At 42.4% G+C, this 18,880-nt stretch overlaps 1 protein-coding gene across 1 annotated transcript in view; it reads left to right on the top strand.

Moving 5' to 3' along the window:
* The window catches only part of POLR1A (RNA polymerase I subunit A), a 257,236-nt gene that overhangs the window by 69,909 nt on the left and 168,447 nt on the right, over window positions 1–18,880 (top strand). The window contains exons 19-20 of the mRNA XM_082267319.1: window positions 783–881; window positions 13,296–13,448. Coding sequence (XP_082123445.1) covers window positions 783–881; window positions 13,296–13,448 — 252 coding nt within the window. The remainder of the gene's footprint in view (window positions 1–782; window positions 882–13,295; window positions 13,449–18,880) is intronic.

Genomic DNA, 18,880 nt, shown 5'->3' with positions numbered 1-18,880 from the left:
TTCTAAAGGCCCGTACATACGATAAGAAAATCGGAAGGGAAATTTCGTCCAACGAACGATCTGCCGATTTTCGGATTGTTAGTATACTGCTTTCGACAGCCGATTACGGACGACAAAAACTGGATGTGCAGGCTATAAAATTTTTATCGTACGTCAACACAACGTCTGATTTTCGCTTAATTAGTACAGTTTTCGTCTGAAAAAAATCTTAGGAGCTAGACTAGGCATGCTCAGAAACTAAAGAACACATACAAAACAATCCAACACATGACATCACTCCTGAAGTAGAATTCTGTCATACAGGAATTTTCGTATGAAAATAACCTCTTCACTTTCCACATCAGACAAGCATGCCACAAAAAACAGACGACAGATCATTCGATAATCTGATCGTGTGTACAAGGCTTTAGTCTTCTATAGCTAGCCGTACACAGGAGGTGGTGGGCTGATGATCCAATCATTCTGTTCTACATAATCTTTTCAGCGAAATGTGCTTTTTAATGGCAGTTTTGCTGCTGTCTAAGAAACACCTTTTTCCATCTCAGCCCTTCTCTAATGACATAACCTTGTACACCTGACAAAATCCTATGTATAAGTTTATGGAACATTTTGCATTGCTCTGAAAATGTTTTATCCTTTTTAGGTGATTGAACAATGGCTGCATGTCCAACCAGCCTTTAAAATCTATATGCAGCCTAAGTATTTGTAATAGGCCAAAATGGTTATGTCCCCTGTAGATATTTGGTGTTGATACTCTTTACTCTGATTCTTGTATCCTCTAGGTGTGCATGCCCCTTGGTCTCCACAGGCACTTCCCAGAGAATAATTTGCAGCTGATGGTTCAGTCTGGAGCCAAAGGATCAACAGTGAATACCATGCAGGTATCATTCGATGTCTCTAATTTAACATGTTTAACTCCAGCCAAACATCCCTACTTTTATGAAGGTTTTTTTTTTTTTCTAATTGAACCACTTCAGTACTTCTAGTCTGTAATACCTCTTCATTATAGTTTGACAATTACTCTGTCATGCCACACTGTACCCAAATTAAAGTTATTTAAAAGGTTGTATTTTTTAAATACCAAACATGTCCTACTTACCTGCTCTGTGCAATAGTTGTCCTACTTACCTGCTCTGTGCAATAGTTTTGCACAGAGCAGCCTCGATCCTCTTCAAATAGCAAGCCTCTTGCTCCCGAGCCACGCTCCTGTGAATGGACATTGTCCATTCACACACAAAGAGCACCTCAGCCTGCCCCCACTCTCCTCATTGGCTCACTGGTTTTGACAACAGCAGGAGCCGATGGCTCCCACTGTAGTGCGATCCAATGAGGAGGCCGAGACCCGGTAGAGCCGCTGCTCTCATGCACTTCGCTGGAATTCGATGGGGCTTTGGTAAGTATAAAGGAAAGACTAACATTTTTGAAAAGAAAACCTGTTTACCTACTTTCTAGTTTAAAACCTATAGAAAAAAAGATGGGAGGACAGTGTAAACACCTCTGAAATCATGCCTTTTTTTTTTTTATAGAAAATATGCACTCCAAGGGATCCTTTTGTGCAAAAAAAAATAAAAAATTGGGGGGAAATTAAAAAATAAGCTGGTATTAAGAATGTTAAAGTGGTTCAGAAGGCAGAAATGTTGGTTGTTGAAAAGGTATGTGGGTAATTCTCAGATATTGTGTTACCATAATCCCTAGGTTAGTTGATAAAGAAAAAGGGAATGACCCCCTAGAAGGGTGGGACTTTAAAGGTAACTAATAAGGATCTTTCGAAAAAGATAGAATTAATTAAAATATTTAACAATTTATTGAAAAAAATGTGAATGTGAGGGATCAATCAAACAGTAATAATACATTCAATGTACAATACAATACATTTGCAGATGCATGACAGTCCAACGCGTTTCGAAATTTGTATAGTACCAAAATCTTCCTCAGGGAATCTGTATGTTTTCCTGGAAAGCATAATCATATGCCAAAAGTAAATCCAAGAGAACAAAAGCAAAATACAAAAACATACATTAGTGTGTTACATCAATCATATCAAAGTTTTTGCATATGCGACAACATGTTGTTCCATCTCAAGAGGTAATATATCAAGGGGGAAGAGAGAGGGGGGAAGGGGGAGGGGGGGAAGGAAGAGGGGGTGGGGGAAAGGGAAAGGGAAAAGAGAGGATGGTAGGGGAGGGGGGGGTTGTACACATACCGGCAAATGTCCGGAGCCGCTCATATTGTCCACGGGGAGATATGTAGGGGTCCCGCAGGGTGGGAGCTAGAATCAGGTATTTGTATTATTTTTGTTTTTATATCCTCTATAGCCTGTAAATAATAATGCAGTGTCAGAAAAATTCACTCCAAGGATGAATTTCCTTAAGTATATGATTACGGATCTCTTCACCTGTTATAATGATCCAAAAGGGGGATAGGTGTGTAAAAATACGGAAGAAAGGAATCCTTCAAGTGACGGAGAGGATTCCAGTCACCTTTGGTTATCCTAAACTAGAGGTGCCTATTAGGACTTAATAGATGGTGACCCCTAAAAACGAAAAAAAAAGGGGGGGGGAAAAAAACATATAGCGAGGAAGTACTGGAGAGCAAAGAGCTCAAAATATAGATTATCCACAGTTGGAATTATTTTGTTATTTGGGGTATCTTACCTCCGTGTAGATAAAGAGTAAATAACAGCCAAATCCAATGCCACTTCAGCAGATGAAGTATCTACTTGGGGGTGTGCTTTTTGTCCCAGAGTGGTTCAATATAGATATTGGTATTATGCTTGTGTCTAAAATGTAAAAAGTTTTATATTGCATCTATCTGGTTACCTATCCAGGATATTGTATATGGCAGGAGTGTCCCCAATAAAAGTATAAATATAAATACCGTAGGATGAAATGAGGTGGCAGACACCCAATGACAATGTCTTCCAAGCGGGGATGGATGAAAACCCCCACGGCTGATAGTACAGCTAGTGGGGTTCGCCCATAGATCTGAAGGAGTAAATGTGTATAAGGTATAAGATAGGGTTCACCTTGGTAAAAGTACCCAAAGCATTCCAACGATCAAAAATTCCCCAAAAAGGATTACTTACTCAGCTGTAGGGAGGGTTGGAGGAACGACAATTCTGTCCTATCACGGAGAGATCACTCACCGGACTGATTCTCGGCGTTCCCTAAAGTATCATAACGAGGCCCGTGATTTGCCGATAGGCATCACGAGGTTTAGAGTGATGTCGTCATTTCCGTCTATTTAATCTCGAGTAAAATACCGCGAGTCTAGGACGGTGACATCACATCCGGTTTGGGCGTATAATCCAGCACTTCACGGGACGTAGCCGCGGTGATGGACTTCCGCCCTCACTTGCAGAAGGGGCAAGGTAGTAATACCCGCCCTTGATTCTAATAATTGGTACATCTTGATGCAAAATAGGACAATAAAGTGTTTTGACAAAGTGTGATTCCAACCATAAATATGTCGGAGTCATAATAATAAAAATTATACGAAAGTTTCAAGAGATGCCAATTTCTCATTATGGATAATTGGCCTGGTAGATACAGAAGGGGAAATCTTATAAGATATCGCCCCGGCACGGGTGGTGGCGTTTAACCCTTGGATGGTCGGGGGTTCAAGCATGGAATTCCCACAAAGATTGTAGGAAATTAATCCAGCTATATAACGCATATGCTCTCCAGATAAAAAATGGGACATCCAAAATCAATTTTGGGTCCCAGGGAGAGTAGTCTCACCCGTGCCGGGCTCCCAGCTGCGGGATATCTCTCCAAAAAACAAATATGGAAACATGAGATCACATGATTATGACATCCAGACTGCCGGGAAGTGGACCCACTAGGGGAAGGGAAGGGAAAAAGGGAGGGAGGGGGGAGGGAGGGTTTTAGATTGAAGTGGAAGGATAATTACCTGATTGGATGTTTTTGGAGAAACAGATGTTCGTCGCATCATGCAATTACATGACTGGAGTTGCAAAATATAATATAACAATTAAATACATAAATATATCAAAATAAATATAAATATAAAGAGGCCACTAAGAGATATGCATTTAGCCAAGATGAAGCTAAATGCAAACAACATTCATCCTCAGAGTGCTTAGGTCAGAGTCCTCCAGGGGGATAAGGAATAGGAGGAGGAGACGCCAAAGATAGCTCTGAATTTATCAGAGGGAGCATTGAAAGCATATAGAGCAGACAAAATAGAGGGAAAAATAGGGGGAGGGGGGGGGAAGGGGGGAAGGGGGAGGATGGGTTGTTTGGAAAGGAGGGGAAGCAAGTGAAAAAGAGACAAGAAGGATGAAAGATGAAGGGGAGTCGATCCTAGATCTCAAAACAAAAGGGGGAAGGGCTACTCAAAGGGAAGATCCTTAATCTGTCTTTCCTGAGACGAATCCCTCCAAGAAAGGTCTATAGCTAGCTGTTTCATTCAGGCCAGGGGGGGTCGTTGCCCCAAGTCTCGCAATCCAGCGCATTTCATGCTGGAGAAGCTGCTTGTTCCAATCGCCCCCCCTGGCCGGAATGTGTACCCTTTCAAGGGCGTAAAATGTAACTTTGGGGGTCCTGTATCTGTGCGCGAAGGCCATGTGTCGGCCCAGTGGCAAATAGAGATTGCCAATGTCGAGGCTTTGCATGTGTTTGCTAATGCGTTTCCCAAGTTCTTGTTTGGTTTTACCAACATAAAAGGCCTTGCATTCACACCGCATCAGATACACGACCCCCCTAGTTTTACAATTAACGAAGTGTTTCGAATGATGTAATTCACCATTGGGGAGCTTGGTGCTTTTGCAGCGGACTATCACCTTACATTGGTCACAATTGCCGCAGGGAAATGTCCCTTTGTCGCGACAAGGGTCTCCTCTCTCTGCCCCCTTATATTCACTTTGGACTAGATCGTCCATCATGGAGGTGGCTCTTCTGTATGTGATAGCAGGGGAAGGAGTTACTATCTGTTCAAGGATAGGATCTTCCCTCAATATTGCCCAATGCTTTTTGAGAATTCCATGAATTTCAGTATGTTCATTAGAGTAGTCAAGAATAATTCTAGGTGGGTTCTTTATAGGTGTCCTTTCCCTTTTGGAGGTTTTGAAAAGTAGATCCTGTCTCTTCATAGTTTGTACCCTATTGAAGTTTTTTCTAAGACAGGTCTTAGAATATCCTCTTTCGAGGAGTCTCTGTGTGAGTTCCCCTGCCTTTTCCCTAAAGTCCCTTTCTAGGGAGCAATTTCTCTTAATTCGTAAATATTGCGAAAATGGGATTGATCTCTTGAGTGGCTCAGGATGAAAACTAGCTGCATGCAGCAAGGTAATGTTGGTTGTTTGTTTTGGTTGTTTGTTTTTTTTATCTTGATGCATTAAGATAAAAAAAACTTCTATGTGCAGCAGCCCCTCTAATACTTACCTGAGCCCATCTCGATCCAGCGATGTTGCACGAGAGACTTGGCTGTCTGGGATTCTCCCTTCTGATTGGCTGTCTGGGATTCTCCCTTCTGATTGGCTGTCCGGGATTCTCCCTTCTGATTGGCTGTCCGGGATTCTCCCTTCTGATTGGCTGTCCGGGACTGTCCCTTCTGATTGGCTGAGACACAGCAGCGGGCACCATTGGTTCCTACTGCTGTCAATCAAAGTCAGTGAGCCAATGAGGAGAGAGTGGAAAATTACACTTTAGTATCACTTTAAATGTGGAGCTTGGTAATGGTGCAATAGATGCATTCAATGTTCAGGTCATGCACAGTGAGGGGAGGAAGTGAAGTGGGTTATGTGCAAATGAACAAAAGAAGAATAAAATCCACAATCAACCAGCTCTTCTAGCCTGGAACACTGCAGTCACTGATTTGGAACTAATGAATGATTGATTCATTAGTTCCTCCTCCTCCCCTGTCTTTGTTGGAGGAAAAAACAGTTTCTAAGATGTAAACAAGGGGTAGGCAACCCTAAATAGGTGTAGATCTACCTGAACAACGTGGGAGAAGTTGAAGATCACCGGCACAGTGTCGCCTCCTCACACCTGATTTTAAACCTCCAATTGCTGTACTACCATGTCTCAATCGCATGCACTGTATGGCAATCGTGGGTCCCTTTTCAGAGGAGCAGCAGTGCCTGCTGCACTTGTGGATGAGCCCTTAGTTGCATTTAGCAGAGGCACCCTTAGGGCTCAATCACACAAAGTTAGGGGGCGGTAAAACAAGTCTTAACTATGGGATGTTGCCACTCCCCAAGCTATAAATGTAAATGAACCCTTACTGTTCTGAGCCCCCTATAAGGCAGCTTTCACGCTAATGTGTTGCGGTTTACCTGTAACCCTGGTGCAGCGCAGTGCATCCTGCGACTGTCCTGGGTTAGCTGCACTTTGCCATAGACTTCTATTATATCCTGCAGGTGTGGTGCACTTTCTGAACGCACCAAAACTCCTACATTCAGAAAGTGCACCAATCCCGCAGGATAGAATAGAAGTCTATGGGTAAGCGCATCAAACCTGCAGGAAAGCTGCAGGTATACTACACTGCATCCGCAATGTGGGTAAACTGCAGCACATTAGTGTGAAAGCAGCCCTATACTATTATGCCCAGTGTATTGCTTCACACTGACCTGAGTATCTCTTCCTTCCTGCTGCTGGCACCATTCTGGAGACTGCTAGCCGGGATAAGAAATGGAGTGTAGTTGGTATCACTCCACATGAAACAGGAGTCAGCACTACAGAGGATGTATTGGCTTATGCTCCATACTACAGCTCCAACTTTACAGGTAGTCCCTCTGCATTGCACTCGATGCTCTGGGATGGTGGGTCAGCCATCCCAGACTGTGATCTACCAGGCACCTAGCTGCGATCCACTGGTTGCTGACCCCCCAATGTTAACGCTACACTGTTTGCATCAGTGATCGCTGGGATTGGTCATCAAAAAGATAACCTATTACAGAGCTCCTCCACTCTGTGCACTGTGTCTGTGGATGGAGTTGTCTGATTGCAGCTCAGTTTACAGCAATTAAAGGACACACTGGCTGCCCAAGGTTGATTCCTTCTGCACTGTTTAGAAACCGCACAACAGAAATAAGCCATTCAGAAATGTTTGGTGGCTAATAAGCAGTGTTGGTCACCTTACTTTAAAAAAGTCATTAGTTACAGTTACAAATTACTTCTCCCAAAAAGTAATTGAGTTATGCCTCGTTTCCACTGAGCGGATCGGTTCGGGTCGGTTCGGTACGGTACGCTATTTTGGGTGTTTCCATTATGAAAGTGGCCCATACAACCGAACCAAACCGCACCATTCCTGGTCCTGCTTCAGATGTAGGGCCATAGGAAATGGTACGGTACGGTTAGGGCGGAGCTACTGGCGTCACACAATAGATTCCACTGATTGGCGGACAGGAAAATGTCAATGCTCACGTCAAATGAAAGAGCAAAACAAACACCTCGTTTGGTGTAAACCCCGCATGGTCCCTGGTGGCTTGACTTGCAGTGGAAACGCTCACCTGAATAGACCGGACCATTCTAACCCTCCCAAACTGTACCGACCCGAACCGTTCCGCTCAGTGGAAACGAGGCATTACTGACTCAGTTACCCCATTGAAAAAGTAATTAGTTACTCAGCAAAGTAACTGCAACTTTTTTTTACTATTCTATAATGCAATTACGTTCTATAAGATCTTTAATAGTTGTGACGGTGTGGCACACTGTGGGGGTCTCAGTCCTGAGTCCTCCTGACTGTGAGTAACTGTATTTTGTTTTGTTTTTTGGTACCTGCTGCCTGGAGTGGCTGGCTGTTGGTGGTGTGGCACACGAGTGGTGGTGGTGTGGCACACGAGTGGTGGTGGTGTGGCACACGAGTGGTGGTGGTGTGGCACACTGGTGGCGGTGTGGCACACTGGTGGCGGTGTGGAACACTGGTGGTGGTGTGGAACACTGGTGGTGGCGGTGTGGCACACTGGTGGTGGTGTGGCACACTGGTGGTGGCGGTGTGGAACACTGGTGGACCTGTATAATATATATTATATCTGGAGAGTGGTGATGTCACTCTGTATAATATATCTTATATCTGGAGGGCGGTGATGTCACTCTGTATAATATATCTTATATCTGGAGGACAGTGATGTCACTCTGTATAATATATCTGGAGGGCGGTGATGTCACTACAATAGAATGCACATTATACAAAGCAGTAATCTTTCTAAATAATTTTCATTAGATGAGTAATGCACAGTATATCCCACAGGGTGGCGCTCTTCCTCTCAGTGATTCCCTGTCCTGTAGGTCTTTGCATTCCTCTGACTTCCAGTGTTGTGGATAATGAGCTCCCTGTTGGGTGTAATATGAATATTGGACTCTAGGGGGCAGCAGTGCACAGTGGACATGTATTGAATGTTTTCTTCAATAAAATATCAGTTTTAACGATACTGCACTGTGGAGGCTATTTTTTTCTATATCCATATGGAGTCCCTACCATTGAGGGAAGGTGAGGAGAGAGGAGTCACCCTTGAAAGCAGTATATATAAAGCTGAAATACCCCTGCAAAGGGGCCTGCTATTTGGGAAGTTTAACCCCATAGGGGCACACACGTGAAAGCACTCAGAGCCATCCCACCATGGGGTGTTTCCTGGAATTGTTGGTTTATTGCAGCTGGTCCCCTATTGAAGCACTTTAATGGCACTTACAGTGGGGGCAGCAGCTAGATATTCATATTTATCACAGATCCATAGGGATGTCTGTATCCCTGCAGTTCTCTGCATTAGATTTAGACCGTTTTTGTCTTGCTGGTCACAAGTCTTTTCTGATGGTCTAATTAGTCATGGAGTTAGTCTGTGATGACTTCACCAGGAGCCTGGGGGAAATATGGCTGCAGTACGAGATCCAGTGTCAGGAGTTCAGACATGTGATGTATTTTAGCAGAATATACGTACATATCATTTGCTGGAATAGAAGCTGAAGTGCCAGTCCTGTACCCGGAACCCACACAAAGTACACACCTCCTTGCGCGCTGTGCTGCTGCTGTGCCTGTCCGACTCCTGGCGCCGCGTGACTCACTCGACTGAGTCTCCTCCTCTTCTCTCTCCAGTACCGCGATCAGCGGTCATAGAGGAGAGGGGGAATACAATTACATCTACTGCCATCTAGTGGCGGTAGATGTAATTGCGGTAACGCAGCCGAAAGTGACAGCAGCGGCGTTACAGGGACAGGACGAGTAGTCAGTTAGATTACTCGTTACCCTGAAAAGTAACTGCGTTAAGTAACGCAAAATTCTCAGAAGGGCGACTGATCGTCGGGGGTGATTTCAATATATCACTGATTCCCGCAGTTGATACCTCAACAGGGCGCTCCTCGGTCTCTCCTGGCATACATAAGCGGATCTTGCAGACGATACACAATAACCAACTTGTAGATATATGGCGTATGCAACATTCTGGAGAAAGGGATTATACTTTTTTTTTCACACCCGCATAGATCCTATTCTAGGATAGATTTTTTTTTAATTCCACACCGAGATCTACATGCAGTTAAAAAGACCAGTATAGAGTCTATCACGTACTCAGACCATGCAGCGATATCGTTAAATTATGCCCTGTCGGAGGTGGCTTCGACAGGTATGCGATTCTGGAAACTTAATGAGAGCCTTTTACAAAATCAGTCAGTAGTTGAGGAGGTATTTAAAGAACTTGATTTCTATTTTCTACTAACAAATCGTCGGACTGCGATAAAGGCGTGGTGTGGGAAGCACACAAAGCAGTAATCAGGGGGATCTTAATTAAGAACGGCGCCCATATTAAGAAAACGAGAAATGAAATCCTGAACTCTATTAGGATACATGATTTAGAATCAATACATAAAAAACGTCAAAGTTTAGAGGTAGAACAGGAATTATTTTCACTACGCAAACAAGCTACCGATCTTCTATATTTTAAAGTGAAGGCAGACCTGCAGAAGTGCCGTCAGCATACCTACATCTCAGGAGATAAATGTGGAAAACTATTGGCACACTCAGTACGGGAACAGAGGCGGGTAGCGTATATCCCGCATATTCTTACCCCATCAGGACAGAAAATGTCCCTGCCACAACAGATAACTCAGACCTTTCGCAAATTTTTTGCATCTTTATATGTTTTACCAGATAGTAAGGTACCGTTATCCCAAATGGACGAATATATTACGTCAGCTGAGCTCCCTGTTCTCTCGCCAGAAGTTCAACAAGAACTTGAGAGGAAAATATCTCTAGAGGAACTAAGGTGTGCATTAAACTCCATGAAGCTGGATTCGGCTCCTGGGCCTGACGGTTTTTCAGTAACTTATTATTGTAAATTTTTTCCGATACTTGGCCCTCATATGGTTTCCCTATTCAATGACTTAGGACTGAGTGCTTCTCTTCACCCTGACACCCTGAGGGCTCATATATCCCTTATCCCAAAAGAAGGGAAGGAGTTATCAGTATGCGGCAGCTATCGCCCATTATCCCTTTTAAATTCTGATTTGAAAATTTTCACGAAACTCCTGGCACTACGACTCTCGCCCCATCTGGAATCATTGATCCATTTGGACCAAGTGGGATTTATCCCAAAGACGGAGGCAAGAGATAATACTATTAAAGTACTAAATCTTGTTCATATAGCTGCGAAATCTAATACACCTAGCATTTTTTTGAGCACCGATGCTGAAAAAGCTTTCGACCGGGTCAACTGGCGGTTCATGTTTGCAGTCTTACGACAGATTGGCTTGGGGGCAAATATGATATCTTGGATCTCCCAAGTCTACTCTGACCCTTCAGCGCAAGTAAAGGCTAACGGGCTTCTCTCTGACTCGTTCCATATAGTTAATGGCACGCGTCAGGGTTGCCCGTTATCCCCCTTACTTTTTGTTTTGACCTTAGAACCCTTTATACGTAGGGTACGTTTAAATTCCGATATCTCAGGGATTTCGGTAGAGAAGACGGAGCACAAGGTCTCGGCATATGCCGATGACCTATTATTCTCACTAACAAAACCAATGACTTCCATACCAAATCTCTTACGTGAATTCGATATTTCCGGAAGATTATCCAATCTGAAAATAAACTATAACAAATCGGAAGCCATGGGTATTGGTATAACGTCTAGTGCACTCTTCCATCTTAAATCCACTACATCGTTTAGATGGACTGATATAGCTCTTCAGTACCTGGGCGTAAACATCCCTTCGGACTTGGTCGCAACTTATAAGGTCAATTTCCCCGCTCAACTAACCAGTATAAGCGGACTCTGGGAAAGGTTGGCAAACAGGGTTACATTCATGGTTCGGGAGATGCAATCTTTTAAAGATGTGCATACTCCCTAAGTTGCTCTATTTATTCCAGACACTACCGATTGCCATCCCCCCCTCTTTTTTTAAAAAAGTTCACTCGCTATTTACTCGCTTCATTTGGGCCAAAAAAAAAACTCGCATCTCCCGTGCCCAGCTTTCTTGGCCTAAGTCAAAAGGTGGTTTAGCTCTCCCAGATGATTATAAATATTATCAAGCAACACACTTAGGAAGAATTATTGACTGGAGACGACATTCCAGCTTTAAACAATGGGCACAGATTGAACAACTACAATCAGAGGCAGACTTAGGAGGGGCTATATGGTGCTATAAATATCTACCCCAAGATATTGTGCAACACCCTATAATCGGCTCAACTTTAAAGGTCGCAAGATCACTAATAAAACGATCAGTGCTAACTTCAGTTGATTCTCCACTGATTCCAGTACTGGGTAACCCAGCCTTTGCCCCGGGGATTACAGTTCAACCTCTATGAGACTTGAAGAAAAAGGGTTTTGGACAGGCCTCAACTTTCATTTGGGACAATAACTGGCCTACTATCGTAGGCCTTACCGACCCATCCGGCCCCTATCGTCTACCATTTTGGAACGCCATCCAGCTGCATCATTTTTTACAAACTCTTCCTGCTCCTAAGTCATTGACTAGGGACCTAACGTCGTTTGAAAAATACTGTGTGGGTAATGACGTACTACCGAATTTATTATCTAAAGTTTACCATTTATTGGCGCTGCCTCCAGCGGGCAAACGACTACCCTGCCTGGATAAATGGGAAAGAGACCTTAACTGTAGGTTCACGGTGAAACAAGAAAGGGATATCATTACATTGGCATTGGAAACCCCCGTTTGTACCAAAGTGAAGGAAATGAATTATAAATTACTTACGAGATGGTACCGGGTGCCTTTTTTATTGCATAAGTTTTCTGCAAGTCTCTCAGATCAGTGCTGGCGTTGCCAGGAGGAACCGGGGACCATCTTACATATTTTTTGGGAATGCCCTCGCCTGGCTCATTTCTGGGGAGAGGTGTATGCGTTAGCCCAAGAATTCTCTGAGAGGGAGATCCTGAATAATGCGGCTTTTTTTTTACTACATGTTTCCACCCTGCCCTTTGAGAGTTACGGGAAATCCATCCTGTTCCATATTTTGAACGCAGCTAAATCTTGTATACCCTTACGTTGGAAAACACCTCTTCCTCCAACGATCAGTGATTGTGCCCGAAAAATTGAAGATATTAATATAATGGAAGACTTGCGTCTCTCTGCACAATTTAAAAAGCAATTTTATAATAAAACATGGGGCGCATGGAACAGGTTTGTCTTAACAGAACGGGGGAAGAATTTACTATGCTCCGAGAGTTTAACAGCCATTACTATGAGCCATTGAGTTAGAAGGTCAGGGAATTAGTCCCTAGGTTTGAGTAGTACTATTCTGGGTGAATCCAAGGTGGCCTCCCCTCCCCCCCCCCTTTTTTTTTTTTCTTTTTGGGTTTTGTTTTGTTTCGGTTTTGTTGATATATCACATTGAAGTGATGGATATGCAAGGAAAATGATGTATTGATTTGTAAATAACCTGTAAGTGTGATCTCGCATAAATAAAATATTTGAAAAAAAAAAAAAGTAACGCCGTTTACTTAAACGCAGTTACTACCAACACTGCTAATAAGTGGTTATATCTGACGTTTCTGGGCCTGGTGACATCATCCCTGGGTGTCTGTGCTTCTCTGTGCCAAGGCAGGAAGATCATGGCCGGTATTATTTTCTGAAAACAGAAAGTTGTTGTAACGCCACGTGTGATGCAGAGCCCCCATGATTTGAAAGCACTGCAATCCAGTGGATAAAAGGGGCAAACCAGGGATAGTAAGGCTGGGGAGGAAAGCGCTAGATAATGGTTTGTCGCCTCCCAGTTAGGAAATTGAAAGGGATCTGTCTGGCTGCAGTTTCTAGTGCACGCTGTGTACTAATTGATTGCTGGTATATAGGCTGCATCTTGACTGGCGACTGTCCTGTTCTTTACAGATTTCCTGTCTGCTGGGTCAGATTGAATTGGAAGGCCGGCGACCGCCATTGATGCCATCAGGGAAGTCTTTGCCTTGTTTCCAGCCCTATGACTTCGCACCACGATCTGGTGGTTTTGTGACTGGTCGCTTTCTCACTGGCATCAAACCTCAGGTAATTTATTTGGTACCCTGTCACTTTTAAAAATGTACAAAAATTGTATCTAGCATATTTTCTCTGAGGGTGATAAGCTTTTTTTTTTCAATTTTCAATTGTATGTTCTTCTTCCGCAAGATTTTCCCAAAATTCCTCAATGTAGTTCTACGAGGGGCATTCAAGTCAAACCGAGACTTTTAATTATACAGGTATAAAAAGGGATGCTAACATACTACACGCATTAGTAAGTGGCAAGGGTGCCCTATTACCGATAATCAGCACTCATGGCCACAATCAAGATGGCAGTGAACAGTGTTAGTGCGTGCATGGAACGGTGTGTAGTGAATGACGTTTCTTGTGAACGAAGGTGTAAAACCGCGAGTATCTACAGAAGACTTCAAGCACAGTATGGTGATGAGATGCTCAGCTGCCCTTGGACATTTGAATGGTGTAAATGTTTCAAAGATGACTGTACGTCCGTCAGTGGCGATCCCAGCCATGGTGGTTCCCAGCCAACAGCAGTCATTCCTGTGAACATTCAGCACATGGAATGCCTGATCCTGGATAATCGAGGCATGATCGGTGAACACAAACATCCACGGACATTTTGCATTTTGAAAAGTTGTGTTCTGAGTGATGTTCATACGCATCTGCAGAAAAAAAAATGGCCTGGTTTGATTACTAAGAGTGTCTTTTTTTCTTCAGGACAATGTACAAGCTCATACTGCTCACTGCACTACATGCAGGTTACAGCAACTCCGCTAAGAGGTGTTGCCACATCCCCCTTACAGCCCGGACCTCGCTCTGTGTGATTTTCACCTGCTTGGACCCCTAAAAGGATTCCTCAGTGATCAACATTTCAGCACTGATAAGGAAGTAAAGCAGGCGGTCCTAGGGATGGTTCAGGCATACTGCCAAATCTTTTTATGCTGACAGATCCCTGAGGTACCCCACTGGTAACATGACCTTGTTCTGAATGTTCTCCATTGACTACAACCCTCTGTTGTCTGTCACTCAGCCACTGCCTAATCCACTCAACAATATGGGAGTCCATGCTCAATGACTGCAGTTTATTGATAAGTCTTCTATGTGGGACAGTGTCAAAAGCCTTACTAAAATCTAGATATGCAATATCTACTGCACCTCCACCGTCTATTATTTTAGTCACCCAGTCAAAAAAATCTATAAGATTTGTTTGACATGATCTCCCTGAAGTAAACCCATGTTGTTTTTCATCTTGCAATCCATGGGATTTAAGATGTTCCACAATCCTATCCTTTAATAGGGTTTCCATTAATTTGCCTACTATTGATGTCAGACTCACTGGTCTATAGTTGCTCGATTCCTCCCTACTACCTTTCTTGTGAATGGGCACGACATTTGCCAATTTCCAATCTTCTGGGACGACTCCTGTTACTAATGATTGGTTAAATAGATCTGTTAATGGTTTTGCCAGCTCACCACTAAGCTCTTTTAATAATCTTGGGTGTATCTCATCAGGACCCTGTGACTTATTTGTCTTCACTTTAGACAGCAATCTTAGAACGTCTTCTTCTGTAAAGACACATGCATCAAACAATTCATTAGTCATCCTTTCAAGTGGAGGTCCTTCTCCTTCTTTTTCTTCTGTAAAAACTGAACAGAAGTATTCATTAAGGCAGTCGGCTAGCCCTTTATTCTCTTCTACATACCTTCCGTCCTTTGTTTTTAATTTAGTTATTCCTTGTTTTAATTTCCTTTTTTCATTTATATATCTGAAGAATGTCTTATCCCCCTTTTTCATAGACTGAGCTAGTTTTTCTTCTGCCTGCGCTTTAGAAGTTCTTATAACTTGCTTGGCCTCTTTCTGCCTAATCTTGTAGATTTCCTTATCTTCATTGCTCTGGGTTTTTTTATAATTACAAAATGCTAGCTTTTTATTTTTAATGATTTGGGCCACTTCTGCTGAGTACCACAGTGGTTTCTTCCTTTTTTTGCTTTTACTGACAAGTCTAATGCAATTTTCTGTTGCCTTCAATAATGCACCTTTTAAGTAGTCCCGTTTCTCCTGGACTCCATGTAATCCGTTCCAGTCTGATAAGGACTCATTTATGACTAATTTCATTTTTGAAAAGTCTGTTTTTCTAAAATCTAAAACTTTTGTTTTTGTGTGGTGTGACTCTTTCACAGTTCTTATATTAAACCACACTGACTGGTGATCACTAGATCCCAAGGTTTCGCCTACAATGACATCATATACCGAATCCCCATTTGTGAATACCAAATCCAAAATGGCCTCCCTCCGGGTTGGCTCCTCAACCACTTGTTGCAGAGACAACCCCAGTAGGGAATTTAGAATATCTGTACTCCTGGTAGAACTTGCTATTTTGGTTTTCCAGTTTATATCTGGAAGATTGAAATCTCCCATAATGATAACTTCTCCTTTCATTGTCATTTTAGCTATTTCTTCAACTAGTAGATCATCTAGTTCTTTAACTTGACCAGGTGGTCTATATATCACACCTACACGAGTTACTGCATGATTAGCAAACTGCAACATAACCCAAACTGACTCTATGTTGGCCTCACCAACTTGTATTAGGTTAGATTTAATGCGATCTTTCACATACAGGGCCACTCCTCCTCCTTTCTTGCCTTCTCTGTCTCTTCTGTATAAAGAGTACCCTGGTATGGTTATGTCCCAGTCATTTCTTTCATTAAACCATGTCTCAGTAACAGCCACTAAATCTACATTCTCAGATGCCATTATTGACCCAAGTTCATTGATTTTTTTACCTAAACTGCGAGCATTTGTAGACAGGACTCTGAGCTTATCATTTCTTAACCTCTGTGCTTCTGACCTGTTCTGGCATTGTTTCGGGGGGCAATTGGACTCTTGTATTTTCACTCTTTTGCCCCCCCTTCCTAGTTTAAATACTCTTTCGCAAATTCTTGGAGTTGTTCACTAAGTACATTTGTTCCTTTGAGAGAAAGATGCAAACCATCTTTTTTGTACAGTTCCTTTCTATTCCAAGTAGAGCTATCATGGGAAACAAAGCCAAATCCTTGCTCTTGACACCATTTACTAAGCCATATGTTGAACTCCTTTATGCGCCTCTGCCTATCATTCTGAACATTATGCACAGGCAGAACTTCAGAAAATGAAATGGTGGATGCAAAATCCTTTATGTCATTTCCAAGTGTGATAAAAGATTTTTTCACCTCTGACACTTCATTGCAAGCCAGGTCATTTGTCCCTAGATGGACAAGAACATCCACGTCCCCTTCCTGCTTTGCTTGCTTAACAATATTAATAATACGTCTTCTATCTCGCCTAGCAGTAGCACCAGGGAGACATCTCACAAAACCATTTTCTTTAAGCTCCACACTTCTTATGATTGAATCACCCAGCAACAGCTGCTTCCTTTGAGACTTCACTTTATCTTTTTTGTCCTTGGCTGCAGTCTTGCATACATTAGACATAGGAGTCGATGGTTTCTCACCCTCTGTGCTTGAGTCCATATCCATGTTGTCCTTACATTCTGAGAGTGCTGCAAATGAATTTTGGAGAACTTTTTTCTGAGAGTGCTGCAAATGAATTTTGGAGAGCTCTTTCCAGGCACTGCTTAAATGCTGGGATTAGTGTATAAATGTGGCGGGGGGAGTAGGTCAAAAAATAAATGCAGTTTCCAATGTGTTATTTTATTCTATAAACTCATAAGTCCCAGTTTGACTTTACCCTCCTCCTTAGATTTATAGCCTTTCAATCGAAGTGTGTCTGTGCAGTGTGTGCTCTCTTTCTCTAGCTAAGCTCAGTTAGAGAAGAAGAGTGCACTGTGCATATGCGCAGTTTGAACAGCCCAGAGTACCAACTAGGGGGCGCAAAATTCACATGTCCAACCCATCCAGCAGGACAATTTCGAAATCTCAAGGGGTCAGTTGTTTTTGTGGAGAGGTCCCCTGACAGCTGCATGTGTAATGGGAGGAGGTGCACCATTTAAAACAGTGCTGGTATGTACTATACGGAGGATATGGGATTGCATAAGGGGTTTTGGGGAAAATTCTGCTGAAGTAGAGTTTTTAAAAGCAAATTATTTTTTTTTCTGTGTGTTACACATATTGTCGGCTTATTGTAAGTTTTTTATCAGATGAAGAGCCCTGATCTCAACCTTCTACAACATCTTTGGGATGAATTTTTGTGTGCTGATTGGAAGTGTGGTCTTCTCTTCCAACATCCGTCTCTGACCTCACAAATGCTCTTTTTGATCATTTGGTACACATTTCTACAGACAGACTCCATTGTCTTATGGAGAGCCTTCCCAGAAGGGTGGAGCTTCAAAGGGGGGTGACAATTTCATAATAACGCTAATTGTTTTGGTATCCATGTCCGACAAGCTTATATACATGACAATCCACAGGATCTATACTGTTGATCCTACCACTGCTGCCCCATAATAGAGGAGTAAAAGTAAATAAGTGAATATCTAGCTGCCACTTTAGATAAACCGTTTATAATAACAAATCTACCACAACGTGTGTGTGTGTGTGTGTGTGTGTATGTGTGTGTATATATATATATATATATATATATATATATATATATATATATATATATATATATATATATATATATATATATATATATATATATATATAGTAATTAGTGGTGTTGTAACAAACTAGTTAAAGACGTGCATAAACCTTAATGTTAATAAATTTACCACCAAGTGAATAATAAGTGAATTAAGTCCAATTCAAATGAAATCCTAAAAATGAAAAAATGACAGCACAGAAATGTGTTCAGTTGAGGAGTCCATAATAAATCAATGATGTTGCTTTGAATCTCCACACCACACCACGTGAAAAGCGTGCCACCACTTCCCCATGGGGTATAAACTCACCAACAATAATTGCCTCACATTCTCATGCTCGGAAAATCAGGGTTGAAGACAAATCGGCACCGATCTCCCGTGTATGTGAAACAAAGGAAAAAACTCCCAATAGTGCAATAACGTTTAACAAAAATGTATTAAGATAAAATAAAAACCTACAAATATTGCACTCCCATTTAGCACAGTTAGTAATCGCATATACAAACTCAGTAATAAGCAAGCATATCACGGTCATGGCAGACTCTGCACATATTAGGCAGCATCTCACCTGACCGATGTTCACTCTGTCAGAACGTCCCTTCTGGTGGTAAATGTTGTGTCACTTCCAGTTGCCGTACAGCCATGTCCCAATGCGTTTCGTCATTACGTTTTCATCCAGTCTTCTACTATTTTGTTACAGTGCCAATATTTACTGAATATATTTATGTTGTGGTAGATTTGTTATTATTAACTAAGCTCATATACATGTAAGAGCCGGTTCACACTACTACGATTTGGGACACGACTTGTGTGCCCTCAAGTCGCCCCAAGTCTCTTGTCATCACAAATTCAGTGTAAATGAATGAGAGCCGTCTTAAT

The sequence above is a fragment of the Pelophylax lessonae genome (genome assembly GCF_965119305.1).
Source record: "Pelophylax lessonae genome assembly, chromosome: 1".
Classification (NCBI taxonomy): domain Eukaryota; kingdom Metazoa; phylum Chordata; class Amphibia; order Anura; family Ranidae; genus Pelophylax; species Pelophylax lessonae.
This window is presented reverse-complemented; position numbering and strand designations above follow the sequence as displayed.